Source organism: Nelumbo lutea, chromosome 7 (genome assembly GCF_056320005.1).
Source record: "Nelumbo lutea isolate HS-2025 chromosome 7, American lotus-T2T, whole genome shotgun sequence".
NCBI classification, from domain to species: Eukaryota; Viridiplantae; Streptophyta; class Magnoliopsida; order Proteales; family Nelumbonaceae; genus Nelumbo; species Nelumbo lutea.
The window spans coordinates 56275409-56294869 of record NC_142690.1 but is presented as its reverse complement, the minus strand read 5'-3'; the positions used below and the strand labels follow the sequence as shown (position 1 = coordinate 56294869).

At 33.8% G+C, this 19461-nt stretch overlaps 1 protein-coding gene across 2 annotated transcripts; it reads left to right on the top strand.

Moving 5' to 3' along the window:
- Positions 1–1000: 1000 nt before the first annotated feature.
- POP2 (Pyridoxal phosphate (PLP)-dependent transferases superfamily protein) lies at positions 1001–16421 on the top strand. 2 transcript variants are annotated; one of them, XM_088953801.1, is made up of 20 exons: positions 1001–2200; positions 3795–3862; positions 5425–5567; positions 5933–6017; positions 6264–6336; positions 7387–7484; positions 10252–10344; positions 10779–10852; positions 10949–10987; positions 11247–11335; positions 11424–11500; positions 11593–11667; positions 13548–13595; positions 13717–13800; positions 13900–13987; positions 14116–14194; positions 14268–14358; positions 14448–14526; positions 15022–15137; positions 16134–16421. In XM_088953801.1, exons 2-20 carry the CDS (start codon positions 3821–3823, stop codon positions 16212–16214), a joined length of 1554 nt encoding a protein of 517 aa, XP_088809927.1. In that variant the 5' UTR covers positions 1001–2200; positions 3795–3820; the 3' UTR covers positions 16215–16421. The 2 variants fall into 2 exon arrangements, with proteins under 2 accessions (XP_088809927.1, XP_088809925.1); XM_088953799.1 differs by lacking the exon at positions 1001–2200 and adding an exon at positions 3191–3700.
- The last annotated feature ends 3040 nt before the right edge of the window (positions 16422–19461 follow it).

The following is a 19461-nucleotide window of genomic DNA, read 5'->3' as shown; positions in this document are numbered from 1 at the left end:
GAGGTTATATATATTAAATTAATTTATTTTGATGGATTTATGAAGAAATATATAGTAGTCAATTATAATTTCATTAAAAATCCTATGCTTAATTTATAAATTATAATTCTTAAGTTTTAATGTTTTGTGGGATAGGAAAAACCTAACTCTCCTATCAAACCATAAAACATGCATTGGCACAACTTCCAAGTGAAAATATAATCAATAATTATTTATAATTATTTCCAAAAAGTATAAAAAATAAATAAGCATTATATAATATATTAAAAAATAGTTATTAAAGAAGAAATTTCAATTGCTTTGTGGATATGATAGATCATCCATAGAATTATAATATATTCAATCATTGTGATCAAATGATAAAATATAATTAATTAATTAATTTTTTATTCTAAAAGTATAAAAATAAAAAAATAATTATTAAATAATAAATTTCAATTGGTCTATGGATATGATATATCATCCATAAAATTTATAATATATTCAATTGTTGTGATCAAATGATAAAATATAATTAACTATTATTTAATTTTTAATTCTAAAAATATAAAAATAAAAAAAATCTAAAGAAGAAATTTCAATTACTCTATGGATATGGTAGTTAAATCCATAAATTTATAACATATTTAGTCTTTATAGGTAGAGAAAAATTACATTTTCAAATATTTTATTAATTTATATTTTTCCCAAATGACTTCATGAAATTTCCATAAATTTATTAATAACACCAAAAAAATTATGATTTTGAATGTAAGAAATGTAGATCAACATAAATTTAAACATTCAAGAAAAAAAGAAATCACAAGATATTATAAAAAAATGAAAAAAACTTACCTATTTTTGCCATATTTTTTCAAATTAAAAAAAAATAAAAAAAATTAACAATTCACACTTGTTTCTTGCAAATTTTTGCAAATCTAGCACTATAGGAATGGAGTTTGGAGTTTTAGAGTTATTTGGGAGGGGGGTGTGAAAGAAGATTTGTTTTAGGGAAAATAAGCTTGCTTTTCCTCTTTATTTATTTATTTTTTTTTTCAGTTTCTGGTTGTATCTTGTTCGTTGATATGCTACCAATACGCCCCGATACGGGTTCGATACGCATGAAAAAAAGATGAGACGTCCAATTTCTATGCGTATCTCGTATATGTTTTTCAAAGATACGATATAATATGCCCCACATCAGGCATGTCGTATCAAAATTTTAAACCTTGCCTCTTTCACTCCTTCTCTTGGCTCCCATACTTCCTTCTCGGCTCGGACCAACCTGTTCTCAATATCTTGGCCTGACCGACCTTATCACTCGGTTACTGACTTGAGCATCAGAATGCCTTTCTTGGAGACCTCATCCTTAGGCGTCAGACTTCCTCTTTGTTTATAGATCCCCTCGGTGCATGACCCTGTCTTTCTACCTCGGCTTCATCAAAGTTGGCAGGACTATCTATTGCGTGTTCGGATCATGTTGATAGAACAAAATCAGATTGACGCTGCCTGTGGGAACTGGTACGAAAAGCCTTTGATTTCTTTCTCTCTCCTCATGCATTAAAGTGATCATGCCTCCTAAGAACATCTTTGATTGCTATGGCACTTGGTCCCCATCACAAGGGTGTTGTACCTCTCCTCTTCGTGAGCTGTGACAACTAAAGCAAGTGAACCCCAAAGAGTTTGCTGCTCTGCAGGAGATGATCGATTGGCTCATCGTGATGATGGAAGCATTAAGACAGTTTGGAGACTCTAGACGTGCCCCAATGACTGCATTGCCCCCAGTTTAAGTGCTCGCTATGGTTGATCCTTGAGCCGATGACCCCAAAGGGCGCCTAGGAGACTCATCGAATCCTAAAGTCAAGCGTGAGAAACCATGACGATGCTGAAGACAGTTCGGGCTTATGGTCGGAGCGGAACCCATGACACTCACTCGCAATCGCATCGTTTTGGCACTCATATCGCCTCGGACCTTAGGTGCAACACCAATAACCCTAGATTTTCCAGGCCAAGTCATGGTGTTGGGGCCATATCCTAGCCATTCGTATTCGCCACGTAGATGCCATATCCGTTAATCTTGGCCACGTTAGCAGCACTGGGTCAGCATCAAGTATGTGATCAAGCAGCCTCATGAAGACCTCGTGCGGATAAGCTCCAAGACACTTCGTGCCATAACACACAAGGAGCATCCCATTGAATTACGACACATTGCTATTTAAAGGTATCTCCCCCTAATGTCAAGCATCTTTTACCTCTCTCACTCGCTCTCTTGGTTCTCATACTTCCTCCTCAGCTCGGACCAGTTCGTCCTCAGCAACTCGACCTTACCATCTTTATCACTCTGCTACTGACTTGAGCGAGATTGCCTTTCTTGGGGTTGGGGACCTCATCCATTGGCCTCTAACTTTCTCTTTGCTTATAGATCCCCTTGGTGCACGACTCCATGCTTCCCGCCTTGGCTTCGTCCAAATTGGTAGGACTATTTGATGTATGTTTAAATCACATATTGGCTCTATATAAAGCGTGCTCCACAACACATCAAAACATTTCTTCGTGACAAAAAGGAAGATACTTGGTATTCCCACTTCACGCAGAAATGTACAGTGAGGGACACCGAATTCAATCCTCACGAGTGTATTCATACCGATTTCCAACCGTGTATTGGAAATATCTTCGTAGTTAGGGAGATTGCCAATGTATACCTGCGAATGGCCGTTAAAACGATGTATACAAGGCCTTTTGAGGACTGAATCCGTGGTCACGTGGGAAGCCAATGCGAATCCGTACCCAGTCGTGTGACTCGTCTCAGCGGGGAGACAACTCTAAACCATTTCCTACCGCTAAAGTAGCCGAACTGAATGGCTTATTTCATTGCTTTTTAGCGAATAAGTAATCAAGAAGGTTTTTAAGCTCTTTAATGGCTGAAAGCCTGAAACTGAAATTGGGTTATTTATTATACATATAAATATTTAATCATTTTATCCAGTAAAAAGACAAAGCAATTCCCAATACGTCATTGGCTTCATACACCGATACACGTCAGCCCTTAGCCCCTTGCCAAACATAAACAATCGTTACGTGTATCGGCAGCCATCTCCTCGGATTCCAATCAGACGCTTGGCATGTACTTACCAATAGGATTTGAGAAATTTGCTGCAGCAATTATTACACTTCTACCAGATTATTTGGAAGTGTTTCCGAGGCCCCCACAATCAATGCATGAAACAAAACGTTACCCAATTGACTGAACAGATCCTCTGCACCCAAAGAATCAAATTCGCACTTTTATTTTGTCTTGGATCCAATCCAATCCAAACTTTAACCCACTCTTTTAGTGATAAGCTGACTAGGATCCACCACAGCAAAACAAGAGATGAGAGAGAAGCCAGAGAGAAGTGTCAAATTTAATATGGGTCTTTTCCTCACCTTTTCCTTCAAACCAAATAACAAATCCTTGTTGAATGTTCAAATCCAAAGGGTTTCAGAAAAATCAAAGGGACGATAAATCTAATATTCTTGTTCCCAAATTTACCCTTGAATGTCATCATGATCATCCCTTGAGAATATTATTAGGGTGGCCTTGTACCAAATTATTCTGAGCTCTGATGCAATGAATAGATTCATGGGCTCTTTCTGTCTGGATATTATTATTTTCTCGCTTTGGCCCCATTGATGGTGGAATATGAGCGTGATGTTCGTATTTTTTGGAAACAGAAGAAGGGTATTCTAGTCCAATGAATGTTGACGAGCTACCAAGTTTGTTAAGAGTTTGTTTTTTATAAGGAGAAAATGATGGCCATCTGCACTCCCTGTAGGAACTTGCATTGCTGAGAGGTGAAAGATGACGATCCACCATCTCCTTCGATCTGGTTTCACTTCAAAGGTTCCAATCCTGCAGACCCATTCTTTGGTTCATCTTGTTTTTCTCTCCTTTGTATTTTGCTACTTGGACTGTTGGATATTTTGTGGTTTCTGCTTCGGAAATTGGTAGTTCGTCCATGGTTTTTCACAGGGAATCCTGTTTTGATCTTTCTAACCCATCAATATTTTCATATTTTTTGTTGGTTTCAATCATTTGGTTGATTTGTGTCTACATTTCTGTTGGTATTTGATGGTACAGTTTTAGCATGGTAGCACAATATTCTACTCCCTTGAAAGAATATTTAATGTGGCCTGTACTCTGTAGTTAACGGACTTTATATGTTTTTGTTTGCTGCTTCGGTTTTATTTTATATTTAGATTGATTCATGGTTTGAGTTATTTTTGGACTCTGGAGAAAATAAATGATGCTAATGAGGAACACTGGGAGGACATCTGACAAGATTGTACAATATGAATGGCTCTCCAAATCCTATATTCAGTCAGTTAACTGGTGGCCTTCCTCTTAATTGGGCACGATCCGGATCGGAGCAACTTCATAAGTCTTAACCTTTTGATATATTTTTTCTAAACTAACAAGTGTAGAGAGTCAGGTGGATCTTTTGCTTTTGTTTTCTTGTTTATTTCTTCCTCATCGTCTGTTTCATTTTTTATTCCATGCCCTGTCAAACATTTTCTAATTGAGTGGCTTATCTTGGCAATTGCCATGAACACAATGTTTTGGTGGTCTGCATTGTTGGTTTAGACTTTCGAGTGCAAGCAGCAAACTATTAATCTTCCTGAGATGCTTCTTTATAAGCAGCCGTCTGGTTGGTATTAGCCTAGTTAGAACCTGCCTGCACCCATTTCAAGATAAAAGCCTTTCCCCCTTTTCTCCTTCCTCAGTGGATTCTTCATGTACATTTTTCTGGTTGATTTATTTGCTTTTTTTGTCATCTTCCGACATGGTTTTAGTGATATGATTATTATTATTTTTTATTTTAAGCAGTAGTTTTCTTTAGTACGGAAATTGGTAAACAATTTTGGATTGCAATGTTGAGTATGTATCTGATTTGCATAATCAGGATTTTTTTTAAACAGAGTTTATTGCACAGACTTTGTTGTACACAAATTATTTTGTCCTTGGCATCAGTTGTCATGCATGAGGCCCATGGAAATTACAATTCACATTGGCGTCCATACAATAGCAACGAGAAAGGGAAAAAATTGACAAAAGTTATGCATGACACGTTGGAACAGGAAAAACTACCATTATGTCTCCTAAGAGAGCTATTCATGCGGAAAAATGGTTTTCCTTGTAGCTTCGGTCTTACAATTGCTTCAGAGTACTCTAATATATGCATTTCTATTAGTTCAAATTATGTAAAACTTTTCTAGAATCTAGATATGCAAATGTTTAAAAACTTGAACACTTGCATAAATATTCAAAAAGGTCCATGATTCCTCTTGTCTAGACTATACTTAAGTTGTAAATCTAGACCATTCTTCAGCTGTATAATGTAGTTCCAATGCTGCAATGCTTGTTATCTCATGATCTTTTATTATTTTCTTCTTGCTCTTTTCCAGGCTGGTGGGATTCTAAGACAGGTTTCAGCATCTGGAAGTTTCCAGGAGCAATTTTTGTGGACTCCTAAACTTGCTAGATGGAACAGTACAGAGGCATCTCTTCAGAAGGAAGGTCAAACACCTGAATTAAAGGATGGGAAGGGGTATGCAATGTTTCCTTTTGCTCCATGATTTGATTACTTTTTGATGCCTTCACCCCTCTTGGTTTTTGGCTGTGCTTGTAAAATTACATGTACACACACACTCGGATGCACATTACACTGGATCTATTTAGTTATGTTACTGAATAGTGTATGTATAACAACCTGTTTAAGTAATTAGCAGATGCATGCATTATTTTTCCATAATTGGTTTCTTATTTTATCTTAAAAATACAAGAAATCTTGTTAGGGCTCAATGTTGTGACAGGATTTGTGTAGCCAATCCCAAATAGTTGGATTTAAGCTTGTATTAGTTGAGTTGGGTTTCCTATTTCTCCGTATTTACTAAAATATATTAAGTAAAACAGGTTTAAAGGGCATGATATGTTGGCACCATTCACTGCGGGGTGGCAGTCCAATGATTTGCATCCTCTGGTTATTGAAAAGTCTGAGGTAAATAACTCTTTATGATATGTTTTCAATTGGAAAAATTATATCTGAGGTTAAATAATCCATATTCAAGTCTTTTGTAAAAGCATCCTATGCCTTCAATTTTTATTTTCTATTAACCCTAAATCTGAGATAGAACTGAAACAATGTTGGTTATCTTATTTTATTTTTAAGCACTGCCATCTGTTCAAAAGCCATTTGATGATTTCAGATATATGATTTGTTGTTTTATTCAAAAAATGGGTGCAGGGTTCTTATGTGTATGATATCAATGGAAATAAATTTCTTGATTCCCTTGCTGGTCTATGGTGCACAGCCTTAGGTACTTATAAGTCCTTCTCTGTTTCTCTTTTTTCCATACTTTTATGAGGGACTAGATTGCTATTATTTCTGCTTTCCTACTTCTCTGCATGTTAACTGCTTTTCAGAATGACATTTTAACTCTTTATCAAATTACCATCCATCTTTCTGCTCATACTTTTCCGTGGGCTAAAATTGCTATTGTTTCTAGTATTTGCACATGTTAATTTCTTTCTAAATTGGAATTTTAACTTTTTGACTTAAAATTTTCTTTAGATATTGCTTTACTTGGTTTCTTATTATCCAATCAAAGAGTCATTTCATGAAGTTCAAATGTATAATTACAGTTTAGGAACAGCAATATCAATTGCTATTTATTAATAACTGGAGAATTGGCAGAGGAAGCATTTACCATTTCTATTTTGTATTTAAGAAGGATAATTTTCAAAGTTGTCTATATTCTACTTGAGATTTCTCTATTAGGCTCTTTTCATTTTCCTATTGGTAGATTTTATTTGAATAGCACATTAATTTATGCAAAGAAACTATACCTTTACCATTTTAATGTGAAAAACACTTAGTGGTTGCACTCACGAGCAAATCCTTGTAAACATTTGACACACCCAGACTTTATAGTAGAATGGGTCCTTTAGTTGATATTCCATATTATATGAGTGTGCAAGGCCGATTTACTTTTGTTGGCTTATCATGATGGCAAAGAAGAGGACCCCAAATTCTCTATATAGACAATTGTCTTGATTGACAAACGGTAATAAACTGCTTTGATTCAATAATATTATCTAGAATGCTATACCAGCTACTGTTATATTTGCATATTTAGAAACTATCAATTAGGGATAGAGGAATTGAAGAAAGATTTGCCTCTACTTCTATTGCATAGGTTCTTTTGGGAAAAGATTGTTAGTGCCATTGTGGTTTTGTACCAATCACATGCACAAATACTGGAAAAAATGATGGTTCTATTTCTTGGGATACACGTTAAGTTATTTTTGGATGTTTTTACAAACACTCCTAGGGTCCATTTATAATATATTTCTGGGGATTTTTGCAGGAGGAAATGAACCTCGACTTGTTGCTGCTGCAACCAAGCAATTAAATACCTTGCCATTTTACCATTCCTTTTGGAACCGCACCACAAAACCTTCCTTGGTATTCATGATTTGATTCTACATAATAAATGATGGTTTTGTGTCCTTCTTAATATGTTCATTCATGCTTCTCAGCTGCATTTATTCAAATACTATAGTAATTGTGTAAATAAGATGGAAATATACTGGATACCAAAATAATTATGTAGCTAATTCCTCAACTATCTGGAGGGCTACAGAAAGAATGATATAGTAATAGCAATGGTGCCTCTATATATGTGTGCCCACTGAGACAGGTGATAAGCCACTCCATTAGTCCATTTGCTCTTCTAGGAGTGTTTACATTGAGAGTTTCTTATCGTAGCTCAAATGTTTTGTATTAGCTTGTAACATAGAATGCATCTTCCAGGTCCAAAGTGATTCACCATGATCATTCTCTGAATATCCTCAGGCATCCACGGAATCACCCTGATTAACTGTAGGCCCTTGACTGAGGTTGCTCTAGCAAGTGTTATTCTTGCATATATTTCTGTGGGAGAGTGCAAAACTGAAACTTTTCAAAATGAAAAAGAATTTATGAATATAATGAATAATTATAAGATAACCATCACTGTAGAATTTCTAATCATAAGAAGGATTAATATTAATTTTAGATAAGCAAAATGAGGTTTCTCTGTATTACTAAAATGATTACTACATGATTATTAGTGCTGACACTATCTCTGTGTAGTCTTGCATGCTTGAATTGGTAATTTAACCCCAAAACCATATCTACCACCTAGAACTGCCTTATGCCCCCACTAATTTTCCTCTGGAAGAAGACATTTTCCTGCTAACCCATTAGGCCAATAAGATACAAGTGAAATACTGAATCACCTGCATCTTCTCCTCCCATTTGGGAAGGATGTTCCAACATGTGGATTTTCAGGCAGCTTGAGTATCATGGTGCTGTTACCTTTCACATTGGAAAAGGGCATGGCTAGCATTCTCAGTATGGTAATGATAAAATGGGCACTGCACCTACTTGTTTCTTAAACTATGGAATATCTTCAAAGCCACTAATTATTCACTAATTTCCTATGTGAGTTTGAGGTAAGCCACATGTACCAATGATTATAAGCTGATTTTGCTGCCATTGCACCTATTTAAGTGTAAGGCTGATGTTGGGAGTCATCTTGAGGTTGATGAGAAAGATGATGCTTTTTTTTGATAAATGAATTTTATTAACAAGCTTTATGCAATATCTTTACAAGCATTCCATAGAGAGGCACGAGCTGCTTTCTCTCATACAAAAAAGGAAGATGATGTTTTAGTGCCCTACCAAAGTTCCTTTTCATTCTTTTTTTTTTTTTTTGTATTTGATCATGAAAGAGAGTGTGGATATTTGCTTAGCATATATTGGGATGATGGCAACATTTTTTTGGTATTACATGATACACATTACAGGGGGTTTCAGGGAGGACAGAGTGGGTGCATGTGAAGTCCACTTATCATGGAAAGCCTGTGGTTCCACCTGTTTGATTCCATTCCTCCATTTTCAGAGGGATACTTAGTGACCAACTCAACTACTGGGGTCATCAGTGGTATGGTGTCAGCATGAATTTCATGAAAGTTGTACAATCTGCTTAGGGGAGAATGGGCCTTGCTATTGTTGACACTTTTGTTGTGTCTACTAGACATGAGGTTTGGAAGCTTCTGTCATTTCCTGTGGCCACAAAATTAGGTCACCCAGATATTTTTAGATGGTTCTTCACATGATATTGCACGAAGTTGACTTTTATGTCAGTAGGATATTTTTGAGCTAGCCTTTGTGGTTGATCCCTGAAAATTCACCAGATGGCCTAAGATAACACCAAATGGCTTAGATGTATCTGTGACATTGACATTACTTGTTTTGGATAGAGGTGCCCTGTACAAAAGAAACCAATCATCTACAAGCAATGGATGTGAAATTGGAGGGGCTTATCTAACCTTAATCGTGGTGCAAACTGATCAACACTGTAACATTTTTGGTGGCAAATTTTCACCTAAAATGAATAATATGGAGAGATTAGTTACTCTTACAGAATCCACTAAATGGTTGAAAGGAACCATGGAGGAAATTGTATAGCCTACTGGAGAAAGAGGCCACTTTATATTATTATTTCAAGAAGTTTGGCACCTTTCTCTGGTATTAATCCCTGTTTTCTTGTGTTAGTAATAAACCGTGTTGCAATTTGGCCTTGTCAGACTATTGTATTTATTCGAGTAGCATAGATGTGCATTCTATAAAAAAATTGCATAGACATGCAGACACTTTTTATTAGCAACACGAACAACTTAATTTTACATATATCTCTTGTTGGCAACTATAAATTTATCTACCTTAGAAAATATCTCATGCTTTCAAGTATATTTTTTTTTGATAAATTGTTTTCAAGTATAAATTGTATACCATCTACATAATTTTTTCTTGTACACCATATATCAAAAGATAACTTCATACCCATAAAATCTCTAAAACATTCCTCTTATGTTTCACAATCACATGGACTATGTTTTTCAAAGAACATGTCTCAAGGCATTTAAAATGAAATGTATGTATATTTAATAATTTTCTTCCACATTGGCAGTGTCACATAGAGGAGACCAAAATTAATGTTGGTGTCATTGTTAAATAGATAACAATGCTTACTTCTTTTTTGCATCGTCTTCTATAGTATCAACATTTCTCTTGGGTATTGGATGACTGGTTGCACAATTATTTGAATCTCATATTTCTTTCTTGGGTATTTAGGGATTATCCCAGATAAATTTGGATCGTTCATTTGTGTTGCTTCTCTGTACAGGATCTTGCAAAGGATATCCTTGAGATCTTTACAGCAAGGAAAATGGGAAAAGTCTTCTTTACTAATAGTGGATCAGAAGCTAATGATAGTCAGGTTTACCCATTATATATGAAAACTTTCTTTTCTCCTTTTTATGAAGGTGGAGTCATATCATAGAAGCCCATTGTAACACATCCAAGATATTACATCTAGAGTTATTCTTGAAAGAAGTGCAGGTGGCCATGGGAGTTAAAAAAGCTCGAACTTCACTAATATTCAGTTTTAATATGTCACTTGGGGGTAGAATAATCCCAGTTGTCATTTGAATTATTGAATTGAAATATGGTATCTACAGTTTTGTTCTGTAGAACTGATTTGACTTCAAAATCAGTAGGTGGGCAGTGGGCTGAGTAACATGGTTCAGCCAAATTGTATTTCAGGAATATTAAAGAATTGTTTTCATATTGATGCACTTATTATAGACCTTTTATATTCTGACTCCAAATTATAATTTCTTCATTCTTTTGCATTGGTTTATTTTTTTGTAGGTGAAGCTAGTTTGGTATTATAACAATGCGCTTGGAAGGCCAAACAAAAAGAAATTTATAGCACGGGCAAAATCGTATATTCTTGGCTGACCAACTAATTTATATTTTCTAATAGCATATAAATAATTGAAGTAATTCCTAATTTCCTATATTGTTTTGCGTTATTACAGATACCATGGATCAACTCTGATATCAGCTAGTCTTTCTGGGTAAGTAGTTAAAAAGGCAATATTGCTAATGTAATGTCTGCTACTAAATCTGTTAACTTATTTATCACTGGGTACATTCTTATTGCTGGGATTTAACCTTTACATGATATGTTTGGCATTTTTTTGGTCTATTGCCCATTTTATGTTCCTTGATTGATTTTCTCAAATAAAAAAAATAGAATCAGTATTAGAAATAAGAACTTTGAACTGACTAGGCAATTTTGTTCATAAAAAGAAACTGATTAAGGATTTTTTGCAGCCTTCCTGCTCTGCATCAGAAATTTGATCTCCCTGCACCATTTGTATTGCATACTGACTGCCCACATTACTGGCGTTTTCATTTACCAGGTTTGTATATTACTCATTAGAAGTCTGACATTTTCTTTTTCGAATATTTTGGTTTTTACCATTGAAGACATGCTAACTTGTGTGCTAGGTGAAACGGAGGAGGAATTCTCAACCAGATTAGCAAAAAATCTAGAGAATCTAATCCTAAAGGAGGGACCTGAGACGGTAGTTTCTTCAGATATTACCTAACCTTAATGAGTTATTGAATAATTTACATGGGATGTTTCTGTTACTGACCTAGCATCTGTGCTTGTCAGATTGCTGCATTCATTGCTGAACCTGTCATGGGTGCTGGTGGTGTCATCCCTCCCCCTGCAACTTATTTTGAGAAGGTGAGGTATCAAAATCATGAAAGGTTGGAAATACCTCACCTGCTGTTGTCATCTCTGGAAAGCAGTATGACTTATTTACAGAGCCATATGTGCATACATTCACACGAAGAAATACATAACCCTTAACATGTTTGTTAGATATGCATAGAGGTCCATATATATCTGCATACATCATTTTCTTGATGTCATGCACACATGTAGTGCAATGATTATATGGTAAAAGATATACAAACACATACATGCATTGTACAGAAATCCTGTCATGTATTTTTCCACAGTTCAGACGCAAACATAATGTATAAGTCTATGTTACCTCAATATGTCTGACATGACATGACACCCTTGTTCGATATCCACTCATAAGAAGTTCAAAGGTATATCACACAATTCTTTTGATTTTGATGTTTTGTTTTCTTAAAGATATCCTCCAAGCCATATGGTGTTTGCTGGAAGAAATGTATAGTAACTCACTGTACATGTTTTGTATATGATGTTTTACATGATGAATATAATACTACTTAACCTTTTGCTAAAAACGTTTTCTAAGACAGTGGAAATTCTGTAATTTTATTTTCCCTTAGTTCTATTAGGATTGACCACTCTAATTGTGTCTATACATGTTTAAGGTGTAAAAACATGAAAAGTGAATTAAAGTTTGAATTCTAATAGTCTATTGCTAAGAGCGATGAGTGTTTCCCATGCCTTAGACTGAGTAAAGGCACCCTTTTGAGTGGTTCCTGGTTTTTATACTCTCTACTTCTTTCTAATTATGCAAGCAGTAATAACAGCCATAAACAACACACAAAATTTTCATTCAACATCTCTGAAGGATTGAAATTGACCCAAGACAAGGTTGGGTTTTGGTTTGGTGAAGTTGAGGTCATCCTTAACTCTAGTTGTTGAATCCCCACCCCTGACCTAGGTTGGGTTTTGGTTGGCCTGATTTTTTAACTTCTTTTTTTTTCCTAAAATCTTCTAATTTCTTAAATTTAAGATTATCAGATTAAGGTTAACTCAGCTTAGCATTATCATATGTATAAGGACATAATTGTGGCACCAGGATTTTTTTTTCTTTAAACTTAAGATAAGTAATGAGTAAATATATAGATGTATACATTCATGGATGCAGTTGCTTACATACATAAACATGCACATGCATAAATACATATTTATATGATATTAAACATACAAATATGAGGTCTCAACCCTAATCCAACCTGAAGTTAAGTTGGGTTCAAAATTTTCATACCTAACTTTAACCCAAAATTCTGACCCAACCCAACCTTTTTTGGGGTGTTTTCGGGGCTTTGAGCTAACTTGGCCCAAGTTGCAGCCTTGGCCTTGAGACCTTTCCTAACCCAATCGGTTTCTATTTTTAGTCCTAAAATCATCCCAATCCCTTCTTAACCACCCATCATTACCCTTGTAGATGTATCCTTGGTCACTCCGGTCCTACAATGAAATTGGTATTAGAGCTAATGGTTAGTCAATATATTCTGACAAAACGACTGGTTTCATAGGCCTAGGTATCTTCTAAACAATCTTTTGGGTCTATAATGAATAGTAGTTGGTGTTTTGAATCATATCAAGGGTCTTTGGTTTTAATTGTATGTTGTAAAGGGATTGGTGGTGTGGGACTTTCTAGTCTGTTACCTTTTGTTGGGAGAAAGCTTTGGTTAGGGACTCTTATGATATGGTGGTTAAATTAGTGTCATAGTTAATGTGCTTGGTTATTTAATTTGATTATTCATTTTTTTCTGTGTATCTTCCTTCTGGAAATTCCTTGTTTATATGGTAGCTTCTCTGTTTGTCTTTTTTGTTTTTTTTTTTTGTTTTTATATGTGATTTCTTATTAACTTGTTTCATTTCTTATGATGTAGGTTCAAGCAGTAGTGAAAAAATATGACATTCTCTTCATTGCAGATGAGGTATTTTAGAATCTTGTTGTTCGGATTTGCATTTTATCTGAAATCAAAGCTTTCTCTTTCAGTCCTTGCGACCTTGCCTTAGAACTGGTGTTGTATTTACTTCAAACTTGTTTTATTTTAGGTAATATGTGCCTTTGGAAGGCTAGGGACAATGTTTGGGTGCGACAAATATAATATTACTCCGGACCTTGTTTCCGTTGCCAAGGTAAGATTTTATAAGTTCTGCTGAATTTGGACTTTTCATGCATATATCACATAATGCAATAATTCAATTTCCTTGAGCCCTTTCAAATTGGATTTTCAGGCTCTTTCGTCTGCATACATGCCCATTGGTGCAGTTCTTGTGAGCCCTGAAATTTCAGAAGTCATACACTCTCAAAGTAACAAGCTTGGTATGTATGTGATAATCCAATTGTGTTGATGGAAACCTTCTCATCTTTTTTTTTTTTTTTTTTTTGTTCTTTTGTTTCTTTTCTTTTTTAATTCTGTTGAGTATTGTTCCTAATTTTGTTATTTTCAGGTTCCTTTTCTCATGGATTTACCTATTCTGGGCACCCAGTGTCGTGTGCAGTTGCAGTGGAAGCACTCAAACTTTACAAGTATGCTTACTGTACATATCTCTGTGAGTATCAAACAAAAACAGTGTTCTAAAACTTTATTCCTTGTCTCCAGGGAAAAAAATATTGCCGAATATGTCAAGAGTGTTTCTCCAAGGTTTCAGAATGGATTAAAAGCCTTTTCTGACAGTCCTATTATTGGGGAGGTATTCCATGCCTCTTGTTTTTAAATGCGTGGTAGCTGATGAAGATTATTTGTCTTTAATAAAATTTTATGGATCACTTGATTGTGCAGATTCGAGGAACTGGATTGATTCTTGGAACCGAGTTCACCGACAATAAGTCACCTAATGATTTATTCCCTCCTGAATGGGGTAAGTTCCATATTTATCTGCTATCTGATATTCTAAATAAAAGGATGCATTTATTGTGGAAACCATAAAAAAAGAGAATCTCACATGAAACTTCCCATTATAATAGAAAAGAGAACATCTATAACAAGAGATGATTTCAAGGGAATATCAACCATCCAAATTAGGAGACCTATACGCAAGAAATTCATCAGTTGGAGCACCTTAATCGTGTCTTTTTGTAGAAATTTTCTGCTTAGCTTGCAGTAACTTTGTTAGCTGCACAATTGGCTGCAATAGCTCGAACCATGATGATTGCAGTCATAAAATAGCATTAGATGTTTTGGGATGGGAGGTGTAGCTATCAATGATTGTTTCTTGTTATTTCTTTTTCTCTTAACGTGCTTCTCTTGGCCTATGCTTTGTTTGAGTAGCTGATTTGTGTCAGAATATGTGACATTCTCTTAATATCTTTACTTGTGTGTTCTTTTCTAATTGTTTGTTGTTATGCTGTGGCAGGGATTGGTGCATATTTTGGGGCACAGTGCGAGAAGCGTGGGATGTTAGTGAGAGTTGCAGGTGATAACATAATGATGTCCCCTCCATTAATTATCACTCCAGAAGAAATCAATGAGGTATGATTGATATATTTTTGTTGGTTGATGAAAAGTAAAAGAGAAAATTTACCACTATTTAAGGACACTTTTATTAGTGAAAAAGGTGAAACTAAAAATCTTCTTGATGATTTCTATAATACTTGTCGAAACAAACTTGGCTGTAGTGTTATTTATTATCAAAGAAGTTTTAGTTTATGGAGGATTTTCTCCTATTTTTTGGTAAGCCAATGTTTCAGTAAAACAACAAAGGGAAGAACAGATAGTATTTCTTCTCTGACCACAGGGCAAACCAAGAGAGGGGGAGGGGCGTCATTTACAAAATGAGACTTCATCCACAGAACATCCATACAACTCAATTTGCTAAGACACGAACTACCTGGTTTAAATTCATAGCTACATAAACACTGCAGGCTGCATTTGTTTTCATGTAAAAGGAGAGGAAAACAAAGGTTTACCATAAAAAGCTAACACATATTACTGATATTCCAGATTGAAAAGTTTTCTGCTTCTCTAACAGTTAAACAACTGGAACCATAGCAGGAAGAAGAGGCTATAGCACTGGGCTATTAATAAGGTGTAATAAAAAAAATAATATTTCTGCCTCTCATACAATTAACTGGAACCACGGCAGGAAGAAGAGACTATAGAACTGGTCCACTGGACTCTATTAATATGGTGTAATAAAACACTAAAAACCCAATCTATCTCAGCTTTTTGATTGATGATGAATCTGTATCGGATTTGACTTCCAAATACTTCACATTCCTGTGAATGGAAAGCCTGTATCATATGCTTGGAATGATTGACTGAAGCTCCTATTGAAAACTGGGTTTTGTACAAAATATTTCAGATTGCATAATTGTATATTTTTTTTTTGTTTATCTTGTTTTTATCAGACAGTTCATGCTCATCAGTCCAGCCGTGGGTTGTGTTGGTACATATATATAATAATGTTTGTAAGATTTTCACATAGGCTTTGATGGAAATATTAACTAAAACTTCTGTCCTTTTCAGTTAATAAGCATTTATGGAGATGCCTTGAGAGCTACAGAAGAGAGGGTGAAAGAACTCAAGTCCCAACAAAGGAAGCTATAGACTTTGGAATAATTTGATTTTCATAGTCTTGGTCTTGCCTAATAATGACGAGAAAAGTATGTTGGATTATGTAATTTTGATGGTTGCTAGATAGTCACATATTAGTAAATCATCTCCTATTCTTCCATCTTGGTGATGGAATCCATTTTTTCTGATTTTCTACATGTACCAAACTATCAATATATAAATTTAGTGGTGGATTGAATATGAATGGGAGCTAGAGGGTCTTATTAGACTTTTTCTTTGACCTTTTTGTGGATGATGTATTTGGGGACCAGGGGATTCCATTCAACGAGGGCGCTGTCGTTGGATCACCTTTCTGTAATCCGTATAACCATTTGCTTTTTATGACGTTTGTTGCGGAGAAAAATTGCTAAGAAAGTGGATTTTCTCAAAGCCAGAAGGCAGAAGAAAAAACCAAAAAGGGGGGAAAAACACCTGTACATCTCTTGGAAGGCAATGTATTGGGCCTTCAGAGCCATGATCCCTAAGTGGGGTCTGGGACTCCATCTGTCCTATGTATCAAGAAATGGGACCCACCATTGGATGGCTCTTAACTAAAATAACGCCAACTAATTCAGAGTTGCACAAGGTTGATCTTTTAATAACTAATAAATAATTAGGGCTATCAATGAACTGGATATTGGTCCAATCTGATCCGGTTCAACATGAGTCCTTTGTAGATAGACCAGGTCCAATCAGTCAGATAAATATTTTGGATTGGACTTGTCGAATTCAATGTCTTATTGGACGGTTGGACCATCCAATCTGTTCAAATTGGTTTTAATTTGGGTTGTATCCAACCCAAACCTGGTCAATTGACAGCCCTATTCTTGTGCCAATATTGGTTCAGCTCGACTTGATCCAATATAAATCCATTACAGATGGACAAGGTCCAATCAAATCCAATAAATACTTTGACCATTAAGTCTGGACTGGTCCAATTCAATGTCTTATAGCTATAGGACTGTCCAACCCATTCAAATTGGTTTTGATTCAAAGGGTCCAACCAAAACCTGGTCCCTACTAATAATCATGGTTGAAGGATATTCTGAGTTGTTGAAGATTATAAGTAAATGCCATTAAGAACCAGCATATAATTTTTATATATAGATATCATGTCATATTTTATAAATTTCATGTATTTGAGTAAGCTCTTAGATGCATCCTCCTCAGTCCTTACCATAAATAAACTCAGCCCCTTTTTTCATTTCCAAAATACTATCATGTACCATCGATAGATTAAACTAAAAATGATCAGAATATTACATATTTATTGATAAAATGAAATAGAAATGACCTTGATATAAAATACATATAAATATAAATTTATACTACTTTAAAAAGTACGAATGGCCTCAATAATATTTCTGAATTTTTTTGAGGATAAAATTTACCCCTTAATATTTAAATTTATTGATAAAAAAGAGGCAAATAGGGTAATTGGTTATTGATATTAAATGAATTGAAAATATGTAATTTTAAGATATTCAATGTATTCAATTCCTTCTCATTAAATCCAACATTTAAGGTATTAATTTGCACTCACCTTCATTGAATCATATATTTAGGGAATTTTTGTTTTTTCTCATCATTAAACTCTATTAATTAAATCTATATATAATAAATTAATATTTTCAATAACACAAAAACTTATACTTTAAAATATACCTTAAAAAGGTGTTTTCATCTAGGTGGTGGTAAGAAATTAAATCATTTTGGGTCAAATGGGACAATCCATGTTGTCACAATTAAATAATAAAATTCAAAAATAGTTAAAATGCAAAAAAAATATAGAAATTAAAAAATGGGAAAATTTTTAACCTCATATATTCGACATAGTAAACAAGAATAAGTATGATAAATAAGAAATGGTTTTATTAACGATGGAAATGGAATGTAAAATTTAAAACTAATTGGAAATAAAACTATTTTCCTATTTTCACTCATTAAATCTCATATCTAAGGTATATTCTCTCATTAAATCCTATATCTATGATATATTTTTCTCATCATTAAATTCTACTAATTAAATCCATAACATTAATTTTAATAGTATGAAAATAAATATTTTAAAAAAGGAATTCAAAAAAAAAAATAATTTCTTCCCTCCCGGTGGTGGGTAAGCAATTCTACCATATTAGTTTAAATGGGTTAATAAATAATATCATAATTAAATAATAAAATAAGTTAAATATATAATACAAATACAAATAAAAATAATTGGGCATATCTCTAATATTGTATATTCAATATACTAAACAAAAAACAAGTATAAAATGTAAGAAGTATTCTTATTAATGTTGAAAATGGAATGCCAAATTTAAAATCAACCTAGAAACAAAATGATTTCATAGTCAAATAATAAAATTTTTAAAAATAAAAAATACAAATAATCACAAAAATAAAAAATAAAGAAACATTTGGGCACATATCTAATGTTACGTATTTATAAAAATAAAATAAAATATTGGGTACATATCTAATGTTATACATTCATTATATTGAATAAAAAATAAGTATTATACATAAGAAATAATTTTATCAAAGATGGAAATGTAATACAAAATATAATGTCAACATAGAAATCAAACTATTTTTCTTTTTGGGTGGTGGGTTAGTGGTTTGGATCAAATGGAATAGTTGATGATATGATAGCTAAATAATACATCTTTTAAAAATAAAAAAAAGTATAAGTAATCAAAAGAATACATAAAGAATTATATATTAATTATGCCAAACGAAAATTAAGTATGATAAGTACAAATTATTTATATAATGTAGATGAAATATATTACTTAAAACTAATCCAAAATTAAAACTATTTTCTTATTTAGATGGTGGGTCAATGGTCCAACTTTTCAAAGAAACTCAAGATGTCATAATTGAATAATAAATATTAAAAAAAAGATAAAACACAAAAAATAAAAAGTGTAAAATTTTGTCGAAAACATTTGGAAACATTTCTAATGTTCTACATTCATCATATTAAATAAACATAATTGTTAAAATAAAAATTATTTTTATTTATGATAGAAATGGAATACAAAAACTCAATAATAATAATAATAAAAATAAAATAAAAATAAGTGTTATTATAATTTAAAATTCCCATGTGCAACACACATGCACATTTACAACAAGCATTTTAGTTCAGTTTTAATCATATTGTTACTTTTGTTAATTTTCAATTTCTATCTTAACTATAGTGTATCTAAAATTCAAGTAATTAATATGAAGAAAAAAT

Excerpts from the sequence above, each read along its gene's own strand:
- POP2 (XM_088953801.1), top strand. The coding sequence starts at position 3,821 with ATGACGATCCACCATCTCCTTCGATCTGGTTTCACTTCAAAG. Across the intron at positions 3,863-5,424 it reads GATCTGGTTTCACTTCAAAG|GCTGGTGGGATTCTAAGACA; the intron begins GTTCCAATCCTG and ends GCTCTTTTCCAG. Across the intron at positions 11,336-11,423 it reads CTGGCGTTTTCATTTACCAG|GTGAAACGGAGGAGGAATTC; the intron begins GTTTGTATATTA and ends CTTGTGTGCTAG.